Source organism: Neovison vison, chromosome 7 (genome assembly GCF_020171115.1).
Source record: "Neovison vison isolate M4711 chromosome 7, ASM_NN_V1, whole genome shotgun sequence".
In the NCBI taxonomy this organism is placed as follows: Eukaryota; Metazoa; Chordata; class Mammalia; order Carnivora; family Mustelidae; genus Neogale; species Neogale vison.
The window spans coordinates 191,816,315-191,833,605 of record NC_058097.1 but is presented as its reverse complement, the minus strand read 5'-3'; the positions used below and the strand labels follow the sequence as shown (position 1 = coordinate 191,833,605).

The 17,291-nt window shown below is 37.3% G+C and overlaps 2 protein-coding genes across 2 annotated transcripts; one reads left to right on the top strand and one right to left on the bottom strand.

Annotated features, from left to right (window-relative positions):
• Positions 1 to 2,831: 2,831 nt before the first annotated feature.
• On the top strand, positions 2,832 to 3,758 carry LOC122914373 (olfactory receptor 4C6-like). The gene has a single exon (XM_044260994.1). The coding sequence runs from the start codon at positions 2,832 to 2,834 to the stop codon at positions 3,756 to 3,758; it is 927 nt and encodes a 308-aa protein (XP_044116929.1).
• An 8,331-nt stretch (positions 3,759 to 12,089) lies between these two features.
• Positions 12,090 to 13,004, bottom strand: LOC122914371 (olfactory receptor 4C11-like). The gene has a single exon (XM_044260993.1). The coding sequence runs from the start codon at positions 13,002 to 13,004 to the stop codon at positions 12,090 to 12,092; it is 915 nt and encodes a 304-aa protein (XP_044116928.1).
• Between the last annotated feature and the right edge of the window lie 4,287 nt (positions 13,005 to 17,291).

Below are 17,291 nucleotides of genomic sequence, written 5' to 3'. Positions count from 1 at the left end.
TGACTTAGCAGTAGGGTTGTAGTGTCTGGATGCAGCAACATCCCCTGCAAACAGAAAGGCAGCTGTGGAAAGCAGTGCTAGGAGTCTGGCAGGAACTGGAAGGGATGACAGTGTAATACATAAATTGAGGGGAACAGAGAAATGAAGTTGAATAGGGTGCTCCTGACCAAGTTGAATGTTAGGTTGAAAAATTCAATGTACTGTATCAATAGGGCATCACTCCAGCTCTAAGCCATAAGACAGATGGAGCATTAGATGCTGCTTAGAGCAGTAGCTTTCTCAATTTTGTTTAACATGCAATGAAGTACATCTCTAAGAAATCCCTACCCAGAGGCATAAACTATCAATGCAATTGACAGATGAATGATTGTGAATCAATGCAACTGAGAGATGAATGGTAGGACTGAGTCCTTCTGCTGTTACTCAGCTAGCAAGCCATCCTTTTACTATACCTGAGGACACTGAGGCTGGGAGTTGCCAGTTACATGCCCAGGAGCAGACCACATTAGAGACACAGTTTGGAGGATACTTCTCATTTCCTGACTCTGGATTCAGTGTTCTTTGTAATTCATAGCGTTTCTTACATGCAAAATCTCAGTTCAAGCATCAGGAGGGAAGTGATGTAGTTAAGCAGTGGGAAGAAACGGCACTTCAACCATCTCCTGTGGAAGATACGCATTTTGTGTGTAGGGTGGGGTGGGAGTGAGGTTGCTGGATTTTAAGAGTAACTTCTCAGCTTTCACAGGATGGTAGTGTCCACATGTCACTTGAAGCTATGCTTTAGAATATTGCTAAAATACAATAGCCAGCCTCTGCCTAAAAATTCCCAGTAGGAGCACAAGTCATGATTTCTTGGGAGGCTTTCTCCTGGGTTACAATAAGAACTCTCTTGAAACATCACATCGTCTATTCTCTTCTACAGTGGACAAACAGAGTTGATAACTGTTTGAGCTGTGGGATCAAAAGGCCAGTCCACATTGAGATATCACCTTACACCAGTTAGAATGGCCAAAATTAACAAAACAGGAAACAACATGTGTTGGAGAGGATGTGGAGAAAGGGGAACCCTCTTACACTGTTGGTGGGAATGCAAGTTGGTGCAGCCTCTTTGGAGAACAGTGTGGAGATTCCTCAAAAAATTAAAAATAGAACTTCCCTATGACCCTGCCATTGCACTCCTGGGTATTTACCCCAAAGATACAGATGTCGTAAAAAGAAGGGTCATCTGTACCCCAATGTTTATAGCAGCAATGGCCACGGTCGCCAAACTATGGAAAGAACCAAGATGCCCTTCAATGGACGAATGGATAAGGAAGATGTGATTCATATACACTATGGAGTATTATGCCTCCATCAGAAAGGACGAATACCCAACTTTTGTAGCAACATGGACGGGACTGGAAGAGATTATTCTGAGTGAAATAAGTCAAGCAGAGAGAGTCAATTATCATATGGTTTCACTTATTTGTGGAGCATAACAAATAGCATGGAGGACAAGGGGTGTTAGAGAGGAGAAGGGAGTTGGGGTAAATTGGAAGGGGAGGTGAATCATGAGAGACTATGGACTCTGAAAAACAATCTGAGGGGTTTGAAGTGGCAGGGGGGTGGGAGGTTGGGGTACCAGGTGGTGGGTATTATAGAGGGCACGGATTACATGGAGCACTGGGTGTGATGAAAAAATAATGAATACTGTTTTTCTGAAAATAAATAAATTAATTAAAAAAAAAAAAGGGCCAGTCCACAGCACACCAGTTTTCTAATCTTATGCAAGAGGTTTAACTTCCCAAGATCTCGATTGCTCTTCTTTACAATGGAAGTCCCAATGGTACTTAACTTCATTCGGTTGCATGAGGCTTAAGTGAGGTAATATTATATCATATTTGCCACAATGCCCAGCAACAGAGTTAGTAAACCCAAAACTTAATTGCTTAATTGGTGTTTTTACTATATTCCAGAATCCTTTGCTCTAGTTAGGGAACAGGGGAAATCAAATGCATACCTTAAGATGATTCAGGGTTGAGTCAGTATGTAGGACTTGGATTTTTGCTGGACCATTCCTGTTTGTAATTTTCATCAAGGAGCAATATATCACACAGGTTCATATAATCATGAGGTTTAGGTATATTTTGATCATTTAATAGTTACAGGTATAGAAAAATAAATATAACAAAATTGTAATGTCTGGAAAAGAGCATAGGAAGCATAACCCACTTCAGATTGTTTGGAAGATAAAACAGGACAATATATATGTTATGTGATTAGCACAGTGATTGGTATATGATAAACTCACATAGTATTTACTAGAGAAACAATGCTGATATTTGAGGACACTGACTCAGGATTTAAAAAATATGGTTCATTCTCTGGCCTCCCCACTCATGAGCTGTGCAGCCTTGATTGTTTCATAAACTCTATCAAGATCTGCTCTATCCTCCAGTAAAATGAGTCAGTCATGGGTAGATCCAGTACCTGGAGTAAAGCAGGTATTCAAAATGTTGGCTAATGGTAGTAGTAGTAGTAGTAGCAGCAGCAGCAGCAGTAGTAGTAGTAGTAAAGGGAAGAAAACTGTATTTCATATGGAAGAATCATTTAAAGAAAGAAAAGAAATGTCATGGGAGAAGTTATCATTAATGAAGTATCTACCTGTTAAACACTTTTTGCAGCATATTATTAAGATTCACATGTGTGTATGATGAATAAATGAATAAAAACAAATAACAACATCTATAAGATCCTGGAAATTCATGAGGTCAAATCACCACTAATTATAAATCACATGTTGCTTTTATAGGATTTCTAGCTCTCAGCTGGAACTCATATCAACTAATAAAATGGGAAATCCAAGTAATGTGACTGAATTCATCCTTTTGGGCATTGCAGAGAACCCAGAGCTGCGGAAAATGCTTTCTGTTGTGTTCCTAATCATGTATGTGTCCACAGTTTTGGGAAACCTACTCATTGTGGTAACTGTGATCACAAGTCAGCGTCTGAGATCGCCAATGTATTTTTTCCTTATTTCCTTGTCCCTTTTGGACGTTACTTACTCTTCTGTTATTGCCCCCAAGATGATTGTGGACTCCCTCTCCAAGACCACTACTATCTCCTTAGAAGGCTGCCTGACCCAGCTCTTTGCAGAGCATTTCTTTGGTGGTGTGGGGATCATCATTCTCATTGTTATGGCCTATGACCGCTATGTGGCCATCTGTAAGCCCTTGCACTACACAATTATTATGAGCCCTCGGGTATGCTGCCTGTTGCTGGGAGGGGCTTGGGTGGGAGGGTTTATCCATGCAGCAATACAGCTTCTCTTCATGTATCAAATACCCTTCTGTGGTCCCAATGTCATCGACCACTTTATATGTGATTTGTTTCCCTTGTTGAAACTTGCCTGCATGGACACCCACACCCTGGGTCTCTTAGTCATCCTCAACAGTGGGGTGATGTGTGTGACCATCTTCCTTATCCTTATTACCTCCTACATGGTCATCCTCTGCTCCCTGAGGTCTTGCAGCTCTGAAGGACGGCGCAAAGCCCTCTCCACCTGTGGCTCCCATCTCACTGTGGTCATCTTGTTCTTTGTGCCATGCATTTTCCTGTATGTGCGACCTGTGGCCACTTACCCCATAGACAAAGCAATGGCTGTGTCTGATTCCATCATCACACCCATGTTGAATCCCTTGATCTATACCCTGAGGAATGCTGAGGTGAAAAATGCCATGAGGAAACTGGGAAAACGAAGGACTTTTGTAGACAAGTGACTTCTTTATTTTCATTGTAAAAATTATCAAATGTATAATTACCTTTATATCTTTATCATTTGACTTTTGCCACTTGCCATCTCTCTAATATACCAGACATCTTGACAAAAAGACTTTTGTCTATTTATGATTGACATCTATTAAGTTTTCATAAAGTTCTGTTGAATGATTATAGAATGCAAGAAACTTGTCCCTAGAAATAGCCTAATTCAGATGGTTGGACGAAAAAAGGAGACAGTCAATAAATATTAAAAAACAAATAACCATGAAAAGATGCTAAATTTTGTTAAATGCTTTCTCTGCATCAATTGAGAGGATCATATCATTATTGTCCATTCTTTTATTAATGTGATGTATCACATTGATTGAGTCATGGATGTTGAGTCACCTTGCTGCACAAGAGTAAACCCTACTTGGTCCTGGTGAATAATCCTTTTAACATACCATTCAATCCTATTGGCTAGTATCCTGGTGAGAATTTCAGCATCCATTCTCTGAAGGCAAGGGAAATAAAGAGGAACATGATCTATTCTGACTTCATCAAGATAAAAGCTTCTCCACAGCAAAGCAATCAACAAAACTAAAAAGCAACCTACAGGAAAAAATATACAGTGGAAAAAAGACAGTCTCTTCAATAAATGGTGCTGGGAAAACTGGGCAGCTATATGTAGAAGAATGAAACTCGACCATTCTCTTACACCGTACACAAAAATAAACTCAAAATGGATAAAAGACCTCAACGTGAGACAGGAATCCATCAGAATCCTAGAGGAGAACATAGGCAGTAATCTCTTTGATATCAGCCACAGCAGCTTCTTTCAAGATGTGTCTCCAAAGGCAAAGGAAACAAAAGTGAAAATGAACTTTTGGGACTTCATCAAAATCAAAAGCTTCTGCATTGCAAAGGAAGCAGTCAAGAAAACAAAGAGGCAACCCACGGAATGGGAGAAGATATTTGCAAATGACACTACAGACAAAAGGTTGATATCCAGGATCTATAATGAACTCCTCAAACTCAACACACACAAAACAGACTATCATATCAAAAAATGGGCAGAAGATATGGACAGACACTTCTCCAATCAAAACATACAAATGGCTATCAGACACATGAAAAAATGTTCATCATCACTAGCCCTCAGGGAGATTCAAATTAAAACCACATTGAGATATCACCTTACACCAGTTGAAATGGCCAAAATTAGCAAGACAGGAAACAACATGTGTTGGAGAGGATGTGGAGAAAGGGGAACCCTCTTACACTGTTGGTGGGAATGCAAGTTGGTGTAGCCTCTTTGGAGAACAGTGTGGAGATTCCTCAAAAAATTAAAAATAGAACTTCCCTATGACCCTGCCATTGCACCCCTGGGTATTTACCCCAAAGATACAGATGTTGTGAAAAGAAGGGCCATCGGTACCCCAATGTTTATAGCAGCAATGGCCACGGTCGCCAAACTGTGGAAAGAGCTAAGATGCCCTTCAGTGGTTGAATGGATAAGGAAGATGTGGTCCATATACACTATGGAGTATTATGCCTCCATCAGAAAGGACAAATACCCAACTTTTGTAGCAACATGGATGGGCCTGGAAGAGATTATGCTGAGTGAAATAAGTCAAGCAGAGAGAGTCAATTATCATATGGTTTCACTTATTTGTGGAGCATAATAGAAAGTATGGAGGACATGGGGAGTTAGAGAGAAGGGGGTTGGGGTAAATTGGAAGGGGAGGTGAATCATGAGAGACTATGGACTCTGAAAAACAGGCTGAGGGGTTTGAAGTGGCGGAGGTTGGGAGGTCAGGGTACCAGGTGGTGGGTATTAAAGAGGGCACGGATTGCATGGAGCACTGGGTGTGGTGAAAAAATAATGATACTGTTATACTGAAAATAAATAAATTTAAAAAAAAGCAACCTACAGAATGGGAGAAGATATTTGCAAATGTTATTAGATAAAAGGCTAGTAGCCAGATCTATAAGAACTTCTCAAACTCAACACCCAAAAAACAAACAATCCAGTCAAGAGATGGGCAGAGATATGAACCGACATTTCTCCAAAGAAGACATACAAATGGCCAACAGACACACAAAAAATGCTCCATATCACTTGGCATCAGGTAAATGCAAATTAAAAACACAATGAGATACCACCTCACACCACTCAGAATGGCTTAAAATAACAATTCAGGAAACAACAAATGTTGGTAAGGATGCAGAGATAGGGCAACCCTCTTACACTGCTGGTGGGATGGAAGCTGGTGCAGCCACTCTGGAAAACAGTATGGAGGTTCCTCAAGAAATTAAAAATAGAGCTACCCTATGACCCAAATATTGTGTTACTAGGTATTTTTACCAAAGGTATAAACGTAGTGATCCAAAGCAGGACCTGCACCTCAATGTTTATAGCCGCAATGTCCACAATAGCCAAACAATGAAAAAACCTGAGACATCAATCAACAGATGAATGGATAAAGAAGGTGTGGTATATATAAATGATGGAATATTACTAAGCCATCAAAAATAGAATCTTACCATTGACATCAACTTGGATGAAATTGGAGGGTATTAGGCTGAATGAAACAAAACTGTCAGAGAACAACAACTATCATATGGTTTCATCCATAAGACAAATGTAAAAACCATCACAGAAGATCAGAGGGGAAGGGAGGGAAAATGGAATGGGAAGAAATCAGAGAGGGAGACAAATCCTGAAAGACTCTTAACTATAGGAAAGAAACTGAGGATTGCTGGAGGGGAGGTGGGGGTAGGAATGGGATAACTGGGTGATGGCATTAAGGAGGGCATGTGATGTGATGATCACTGAGAGTTACAGGCAACTGATGAATTACTGAACTCTACATCTGAAACAAGTGATGTAATATATGTGGGCTAATTGAATTTAAATAAAAACTAAATAAACAAAAGGCAGAGAGCAATCATTAGAACAGCATCGGTGGAAGTGGAGGGCTCTGATTATTTTATGGAGTGTACTTCATGTTGGATAGGCAGAAGAAGATTCTATTACCAGGTACCATTTCAGCTGATTTTGAATTCTGTTGAGATTTTGTGAGGAAAAGTGCTGAAACATAGTAATCAATATATTTAATGATGATGAGCACCAATAAAAAACCAAATGTGATCAGAAGGAAACAGCCTTATGAGGATTAGTGGGGTCATATTCTGGAAAGGGTCACTCTAAAGCAGGACTACTGTGGTATTTTCAAGGAACTGTGAAAGACCAGGAACATAATGGTCCAGGAAGAGAGTGGCAAGAAGCAAGATCAGAAATGCCCACAGGGTCAGCTTATGTAGTGCTGAGATAACCAACACTCCCTGAAACCACAAAGGGCATGAATGTTGTTAGTGTTTCTTAAAAATAACCAAGCCTCAAGGAGTCTTTATAAATGCTGACTGACACTAACTTTTGTGTTTAGGGGAGTTGGGGGAATAGGTGGAAAAGCGTTTGCAGCTAGCTTCTATTTGTCCTTTCATTTTTGATTGTAGAAGGAAATTTACAACAGCATTTGAAAATATTTCACAGTAAAATACTTCTTTTTATATTTTAAGTTTTTTTTTCCATGTATCAATACAGAAGAAAAAATTAATAACAGTGTGATGACTTGGATTTTTTGAAAACCCTTGGCATGATCTTTATTTTATCACATAATATAAACACTGGATTCCTGAACTGGGAAGACCTCAAAATGAGGTCCATGTCTTTATAACTGCATAATATGTAAGGTTTTAGAACTTGATAAAAGCCCATCAAGGGAATAGTGTGATGCTAGCTTTAGCTTCATGTTTCTCACTCTATTATTGAGAGGTTTTTGTGACTGTGCCATGCTAGAATATAAGGTCAACTGCCAGTTTGATCAAATCTTTTCATAGAGGATTACATTAGTTCTCAGGTAGTAGCTTGCCTCTATTTCCCATTAAATACATTTTAGCAGATAAGACTTAGAATTTTTTTTACATATTCCGCTTTCTAACACAAACCTTAGTTTGTTGATTCCTGTTACCAAGATTTTCTGATAAATAAATTACATTGTTAAATAGAAGGGCTATTTCTGAGATGCCAAAAAGGGATTTGATAAAATTTCATCCAATTACAATTAAAACAGACTAAACTAAAAGTAAAATGAGGTTCTTTACCTTGATCAGAGGTATATTCCAGAAACCTAAAGGAATGTCACACTCAATTCCAAGAGAGATCCATTAAATTCAGGAACAAGAGAGGCCACCTTTTATAACTGCTATCATTATATATTTTACTAAGAGTTTTAAGGCCAAGTTCTCAAACTCATATGCTTATGGATTCAAGGAGATTTTAAAAATTGAATAGAGCCAAAACTACACAAAGACATTTAAGAAAAAAATTTAAGACATTTGTTCCCTGTAGAAAGGGAGTAAATCTTGTCCGTTTAAAGAGTCTGTGAAGACTAATCTCTGGTGTGTTGTTGCCTTATGAGGAGCATATATCCGAATCTGTCCCATATTCAGATTTTCAGGAGAAATCAGGCATTCATATTTTATTTAAGTCTTAATGACTTCAATATAATGATAACTGATTATGTTTATAAAACTTTATGTTCAACGATTATTGGATTAAACAAATTTAAAGATTTTCAGGTAAATTCGGTCCAACAGCCTGTCACTTTGGACATTCTGTGTCAACTAATGAGATAAGAGTAGAAGGAAATAAAACAACCAGAACCAAACATCAAACAACACAACTCATTACTGGCTGGTGTGTTCATCTAGTTCACCAAACCAAAACAACCAGCTGACAGATTATAGTGTTTATTAAAAGAGCTTAGTCAAAAATCAGCATAATCAAAAATCTGCATACTTCCAAATGTAAGAATAAAACAATTACAAAAGAAATAAATCTCCCTCACAAAACAATAAGACTAAGAGACATAACAAAAATATGAACAATCTTCATGAAAAACACCAAACATGTTCACAAAAGATATGCAACAATTGAATTAAATAAGTTATACAATTCACAATGAGAAGAACTCCCATTTTAAAGTTAATTTTTCCCAAGTAATTAACACATAGAGCGAATTCCTAATCAAAATCTCTGGAGGACATAACCCCACCCCCCTCTCCCAAACCCCCTCCCCCCAGCAACCCTCAGTTTGTTTCTTGAGATTAAGAGTCACTTATGGTTTGTCTCCCTCCCAATCCCATCTTGTTTCATTCATTCTTCTCCTACCCCCTAAACCCCCCATGTTGCATCTCCACTTCCTCATATCAGGGAGATCATATGATAGTTGTCTTTCTCCGATTGACTTAATTCGCTAAGCATGATACCGTCTAGTTCCATCCACGTCATCGCAAATGGCAGGATTTCATTTCTTTTGATGGCTGCATAGTATTCCATTGTGTATATATATCACATCTTCTTTATCCATTCATCTGTTGATAGACATCTACGTTCTTTCCATAGTTTGGCAAAAAAAAAAAAAATCTCTGGAGGAGATTTTTATGGAAACCAAAAATGATTCTAAACTCCACATTGTTAAGTATATAGTTGACAATTATCAAAGGTTTTTTGGTGGGGGGGGATAGGGGAGAAGAAAAAACAACAAATATGTCATAAAGCTTTAGCAATGTTTTTAAATAGTGTATGCCCATAGAATAAACAAATATGCTAATAGAACACAGTATCAAGCAAAGATATTCAATTGTATATATTTGGTAATTTAACATATGATGAGTTTGAAAGTGTTAGTCACATGCAAATAAATTATATTAAGATAAATGACTATCAATTTGGAAAAAAAATAGAACCTATCTAATAAAATGAATTTAAAATTTCCAATAGAATTGTATGTGTATGGGAGACATTAAAAACAAAGAGGAAAATGATGCAGAATAAGCTAAAAATACATTTTAAATCTGGTTAAACTAGGAATGGGAACATGGCAGATGAGTTGTAAGGAAAAGTCATATTTAAAGTGAATTAAATACTCCCTTGTAATATTATCCTATTTTTTTAAGCAAGGAAATGCACTTGTTTCCATTTTCCATAACTAATAATTATTTTAAAAATAAAAACAAAACATTCATTTAAAGAAAATGTAGTGTCTTGACATAATGCAGTCACTGGAGTTCCCTATTGCTGTAAGTAACTAAAAGCTGCACAAAAGATATGAAACATTGTTTTCAATATTGAATGACTGGCAATGTAGTACTTGGAGCCCTTAGAGAAAGGAAAGAGATCAGGTGAGCGTTAGGACAGCCACAGCTGCACAAGAAGACTCCACCTGAATGTAGAAATGAGGGGAACTAGATGTGGCTCCCCTCACCACTGAAATCATGAAAGGGTTTTATAAGAACTCTGTTGGATGTCTTATGGGGTTATTTTACCTGTTTCTTTTTATTTTCCCCTGACTCTCAAAGATTGATTTTCTTTCTTTCTTTTTTTTTTAAAGATTTTATTTATTTACTTGACAGAGAGAGATTACAAGTAGACAGAGAGGCAGGCAGAGAAAGAGAGAGGGAAGCAGGCTCCCTGCTGAGCAGAGAGCCGGATGCGGGACTCGATCCCAGGACCCTGAGATCATGACCTGAGCCGAAGGCCGCGGCTTAAACCACTGAGCCACCCAGGCGCCCCTCAAAGATTGATTTTCAGACTTCTTTTCCTTTCTCCTTTTCCAGTGCTTGGAGTGATTCCTTTTCCCCTTTTCTCATGACTACCTCCTAGTGTCAATTTCCACCCAATTTACTTTGAAATAGTCCCCGTTCACAGATAAGGTTTACTTAGACAAACCTTGGTCCATAAAAATGTATCCTTTAAGTGAGTGTAAACAAGTACTTCTCAAATATTCTCATTTATTCTCTGACAAATGTCCTCCTGGGGACTTAAATATGCATTTCACCACCACTTCTTACTTAAGAATTCTGAGAATCTTTGCTGGGACATGATAACATTTTGTCTTCCACTGGCAGAAATTTTTCACATACTAATGAAGTTCATTGTATTCTTTTCTCATTAGCCTCTATCACCTAAACTAAAACTTCATGGTGTCAATTTGATGGGAACTATAAACCCAGGAACTGAAAGAGCATCATATGACAGTGCTTGATTATGAGATTACGATGTGGTCCTGGTAATGGTAGGTAAGTATTACACATATCAAGTGGGTTATATTAAGAAATGAAAAGACATAGTTTCAAACATTCTCATATAAAACCAAAAGACCAAAACTGGAAAGCTCTAAAGTAGACTTTCCAATCCTGGGTTCTCTAAAGGAATCTGAATTTTGATTTTGTGAAACTATTAGGAACAACGACCACAACAAAAACAAAAAGCTTTCTCCTGATATCTGAACAAATATGGCAGTCAAGGAAGCTAAGCTATACTAGGTCAATAATCTAGAGATACTCTGAAACTTTTTTCTTTTCCTGCAAATGTTGATATACCCAGAAATGATTCTCAAAATGTAAGAAAGGCAAAGCTTCTTTCCCCAACATACACAAAGTTGCCTCTTCACTTTTACCTTTCCTTGGTCTTCGCTGTGCATGGTTCTCTAGTCTCCTTTGTACCCTTTATCCTCCCTTCTGCATATTCCTGCTGCCAAGCACCCTCACTGCCTCTCCCTTCTCCATTGTGAAGAGCTATGGGAAGGACCCCACCAAAAGGCAGTTGATAGCTGATACCACCCATCACTGCCAAGTATGAGACTCTCATTCTCCCACGATTCACAGAATGTTTAAAGGTTCTCCAGTGACAGTCCAGGTTTTCACTGAGATTTCTAGCTATGATTGGAGTTTGAGGGTTTATCCATGTAGATTCTGTAGTGAAGCAGTTTCATGTACAAACTCCAGAGAAGAATTTTCTCAGAACACCTTCTCCAAGTCCCATGTTCTCAAGATGGCAACCTCCAATCTCTAAGTTCCAGACCCACATTCATAAAGACTAGAATAAAGTCTAGAAAAAGAATTGGTGTACACACACACACACACACATACACGGTCATTCTGTCATGAGTTAGTACATTCCCTTCTAAAGACAAATTTGTATAGTAAGATAAATTATCATGTAAACATGATCAGATATTAATAGCATTCAACTAAGGGCCATTATACGTTGTTCAAGATGGTTATGGATATAGCCAATCCTATTCTAATGCAATCCTCTCAGAATAAGGAACATATATTTCTAAATATTTATTTATATTAAAACAAATATACAAAATATTAGTGTAATTAAAATTTATTAATCTCCCCCCAAGGAGAGTATTTTATATTTCCTGTCCATGAAGCAAAACCAAACTGTTAAGGAAATATACAATAAAATCCCTGAATACCATGTATCAACAGAATCACACCTGGCTACACCATAACTTTTTCATGGCATTTTTCACTTCTGCATTCCTCAGTGTATAGATCAGAGGGTTGAGCAAGGGTGTCCCAATTGTGTAAAACACAGCCACCATTTTATCTATTGTAAATGTGGTTGCTGGGCGTGTGTACATGAATATACATGGACCAAAAAATAGGACAACCACAATAAAATGGGAGGTGCAGGTGGAAAGAGCTTTTCGCCTTCCTTCTGCACTGTGGTTTCTCAGAGAGTACAAGATGACAACATAGGAGATAAGTAGAATTATGAAACTTACCATGCATATGGCTCCACTGTTGGAAACAACTAGCAAGTTTATCACATAAGTGTCCATGCAGGCTAGTTTCAATAAGGGCTGCAAATCACAGAAATAGTGGTCAATCTCATTTGGGCCACAGAAAGGCAATCTCAAAGCCAGGAGAAGTTGTGCTGAAGAGTGGATACAGGATCCCACCCAGCCCAGAATCATCAGCACACGGCAGACATGGTGGCTCATGATGATTGTGTATCTCAAGGGCTTACAAATGGCTACATAGCGATCAAAAGCCATGAGGATGAGCACAAAGACTCCCATGCACCCAAAGAAGTGGGCTGCAAAGACCTGAGTCATGCATTCACTGTAGGAAATGGTCCTCTTCTGAGAAAGGGCATCCACAATCAATCTGGGGGCTATAGTTGTAGAGAGGCAGGCATCAGCAAAGGACAGATGCAATAGGAAGAAGTACATGGGACTCCCAAGGGTCCTGCTTGTTTTAATAGTTGCTACAATGAGAAAGTTCCCCAACAGTGTGGCAAGGTAAAACATCAAGAAGACCCCAAATATTGCTTTCTGCTTTCCTGCATCCTGTGTCAACCCAAACAGAATGAATTCAGTCACATTGCTATTCAATGCCATGCTAGTGACTGCAGGTAACATGTTTAATCTGCAAAGAGAAGAAAAGAAGTGGTATCAGGGGAAGGCCAGTGGACTGATCTCTGAATTCCTTCTTTTTGTTCCATGTTATGTTACCTCCAGCTGCTTTTCATCCTCTATTAATTTTTGTGAATCTGCAGAAGTTCAAGCCTCTCCCAGATCCATCTGTTGATTCAGAAATTAACTGCATTTCATTAAAGCCTTTACATTTGAGGAATAAACATCAAAATTTAAAAATTTTGATTCCTACCAAGATTAAGCATAGCAGAATTTGTACTTTCCTTGGGCAAGGGACTTAACTGTCTTGAAATTTAGCCTTCATATGAAACATGGATTCAAATACTTGCCCTACCTTACCCTGAGTTTCCCTAAGAATTGAAAAAAAAAAAAAGATTTTTATGCTCACATACACACACATATCCTACATTTTATCTATGTGCTTTGAAGTCTAAAAAAACACTATCCTATTATAATTAAGCACTCCTATTATTGGAGAATTCCTCCTGAAGATAATATTCTTAGTTTAGTTCATTAATTTTTGGGCCCCTGATCCCTTCATCTCTGACCCTATCAGTATCTTGGTTTAAATATGCTTTACAAGAATCTATTTTGATAGTCTTTTACTTATATCTGTTGTGCTCAATGTCAGTTTCACTGATGGTCATTATATAACAAATGTCTGGGGAATGTTGAGTTTGAAATAACTCAGAAAATCTACTGTTTGCTATCTTTATTACAGTCTTAAATTGAACTCATTAGAATATTGAGTGTATGTGCATATGAATTCAATGTGGTTTAAAATTCCTAAAAATGCCTATAATCTAAATGTGTTTTTTTCTTATATACATTCCTTTTTACCCTGACTTCCCAGGATAATTCCTTCTAAAAATGTCATTTGAAAAATATTCCATAATTTTAAATATAGTATGAGTTGTCTCTTTCAAGTTCTTGTTCATAGCGTGTATAGTTTGTCATTAAAATCACTATGTATAATTTTGTGCTTTGATTTAGACTTGAAATTATTATAACACTTTTTCCTGTATAACTATACTTTCCATAGTTTGTTTATTTAATTATGTGACATTGTATAATTTTTTCTAAGTGCCATTTATTTGATCCTTTGTTCCCTGAGAGATTGATGTTGCTTCCAATTTATACTCTCACAAATAACAATTTAGAGTAATTTCCCAAGTATTCTACTGCTGCCTCAAATGTTAGAGTATCAATACTACTGATATTTATTAAAAACTCTGTCAATATTTTGTGTCCATTAAGTAACTATATTTTATTATAGAGTAATTCATGATTATCATTAATTCTTCAAAGTACAAGGAAGAATTAGAGAAGAAAATTAAAACCTGTCTCCAAATTTTTGAATCCCTCATCCTATTCTACAGAAATAACTACTTTTGTCTTTTTATGTGTACTTTTAGAAACATTCTATCAGTAAATTTGCATATGTGTATCCATACAACTGTTTTTGATATATAAGTATGGCCATAATTACAAGATTGATGATTAATCTGCTGGAAAGCTGATGCACATACAGAAAAACAGAAAAAGGTTATTTTGTGATACTATCTTTTCTGTCTTGGTTAATAGGAAAAAAATATATCATATTATGTTCATAGACTTTTTTGTCACAAGTCACATTTTACATTTTTATTACCTTTTAATGAAAATATTGCTCTTCTGATAATTTTTTATGTTTTGTCAGTTTATATTTTACAATCTTGATATTTTATCTGGGATCACTATTAATCTAGCAAAATAATTACTTTTCTCAGCCAGGAACACAGTTGCTTGAGTCAAATGTCTTGAATCCAAATCCAAGTTCCACTATTTACTCGCTTGGGAAAGCCCCTTTAAATACAGTCACGTACTTCTGCAGATAAAATGAGAAAAAGATCTGGCTTGTAATAATAATTAAGAACTGCATAAGTGCCAGCTTCTGCTTCTTTTACTATTAGAATTTTACTTTTGCTCTTTTTCTGTGACTTATTTCTTTTCATATAGTCTAAGCTGCCAACTTCATCATTTTAATTAAGTCTATCTTCAAAACATTTCAAGATTATACTATCTATTCACTTCACTCATAATTCAATAATTGTATTTTATTTTAAACATTGAATTACAAGTCTCTGGAGTTACTGTAAGGAATGGACAAAATGCTCCCCTGTTTGTAATAATTTAACATGAGTTTTAAGATAAATGTAGATGAAATTATTCATTATGTAAGGCACTTCATGATTGGTATAAGAAGAATACGAACCATCTGAAGAGAGAGGAGTACAAAATCTTAAAGGATATACTGGCAGTAAAAAATGCAGAATTAGGTTAAGAAATGAACTGTAACATTAACTGAAGAAAGACAGGTTCTAAGCCAGATTCTCTGAGATGCAGATATCGTAGAGCAGAGCAGAGAGGGAGGTGAGCACCTCTGTTAGCACCTAGTGCATAAAGACTGAAGCCACAACTTAGATTCATACCCCCACAGCTGCCCACTATGATACAATGTTTAACAAGTCCCTTGATATCTCTGTGCTTCATTTTCTTCACCTATAAACATTGAGAGTGAAATAACCCACTCTATAGGGTTTCTCTGGAGGCTAAATAATTCAGCCTGCACAAAGCATGGGAGACCCAGGTCTGTACTCCTTGCAATCCGAATGATCACTTTCATTATTATTGTTAGTATTAACTTCCCACTAAGATTATTAATATCAACTTTCAAAGTTGTTAATCTACTTTGTTCATTTATCCATAATAGAGATGCACAACTGTTTTACATGCAAATTTCTTTTGCTGACTGGCTGAAATCATATTGGCACTCTGGATCATGCTGATTTGCTCATGGTGCTATGAAGCTGGGACTGAGAACGCCAGGTATCTTGAATAAATACTAAAAACCTAAAAACCAGGAAAAAGATACATAACAGCTTGACTATGTGGCTCCCATGATGAGACGAAAGTAGAAATAAGTCCTTGGTTGTTAAGAGTTTGTGATGCAAAGAAATGAAAATCAGAGGGATGAGAGAGCATTTGAGATGAAAGAAATCAAATCAAAGTATTAACGGAGATGATAGGGCAAATAGAAGAGATTAATATGAAACTTCTAGCTGAGACAGATTCTAAAGTTGTACTTTTCCTCCTAGCCAAAGGCCATGAAAGCCAGATTATGAAGTTTGAATATATTCTTGTGGTCAAATATAAAATTTAGACACATATAAAAAATGAGAGCTGATTGTATTAAGATTTATTCAGCACCTCTTACTCAGTTGTTCAAGAAAATTTAGTCATCTCTTTTTTTCTAACTTGAGTCCTGTCTGACTTTGAGCTTATCTGGAATGAAATGCCCACCTCCTTCAAGATGTCTGAGTTGCACTGAAGACACCTATCTTTTTATCCCCTACACTCAGGGGAAAGCATACAAGTGCATTTGCTGTATCCTCAATGAAAGGAATCTGTGGTGGCTTCAGACCTGTCACATCCCCTCATACTGAAGGTCCAGCAGTGCTCACTCTCAGATATCTCTCTGAGGCAAGGAGTAGCAAAATTATATACCTCTCCTCAGCTTTAAGAGGATCATTTTGTTGTTGCTTTTGTCTTTGCTGTTTTTGTTGTTGTTAAGACTTCATTTTTTTAAAGATTTAATACATTTATTTGACAGAGATCACAAGTAGGCAGAGAGGCAGGCAGAGAGAGTGGAGGAAGCAGGCTCCCTGCCTAGCAGAGAGCTGGATTCCGGGCTCGATCCCAGGACCCTGGGATCATGATCCGAGCCAAAGGCAGGGCTTTAACCCACTAAGCCACCCAGGCACCCCAAGACTTTATTTTTTCAGAGCATCTCAGATTCATAGCAAAACCCAGAGAAAGGTACAGATTCCCCTTTTAGTTTCTGCCCCCAGGCAAATGTCATCCCATTGTCATTAACGTGTTCCACCAGAATGACACATTTGTCAGAACTGATGAGTCAACCATGACACATTACCATCACCCAGAGGCCAGAGTTTACCCCGGGGTTCACTCTTGGTGAGGTACATTCTATGGATTTGGATAAATATCAAGAACATGTATCCATCGTTATAATATTATACAAAGTATTTCCACTGCCCTAGAAGCAGGATCATATAGACTTCCAAAACACAGAAGACAATAATTATTTTCACAATGTCTAAGACTCATTAAATACTGAATAAAATGTATCATACATTTTGTGAAAGAAAAATAAGATGTTGAGTAAAACATCTGTACAAGTTTTCACTGTAA

Bases quoted from the DNA above. Each gene is read 5' to 3' on its own strand.
- LOC122914373 (XM_044260994.1), top strand. From the start codon at position 2,832: ATGGGAAATCCAAGTAATGTGACTGAATTCATCCTTTTGGGCATTGCA.
- LOC122914371 (XM_044260993.1), bottom strand. From the start codon at position 13,004: ATGGCATTGAATAGCAATGTGACTGAATTCATTCTGTTTGGGTTGACA.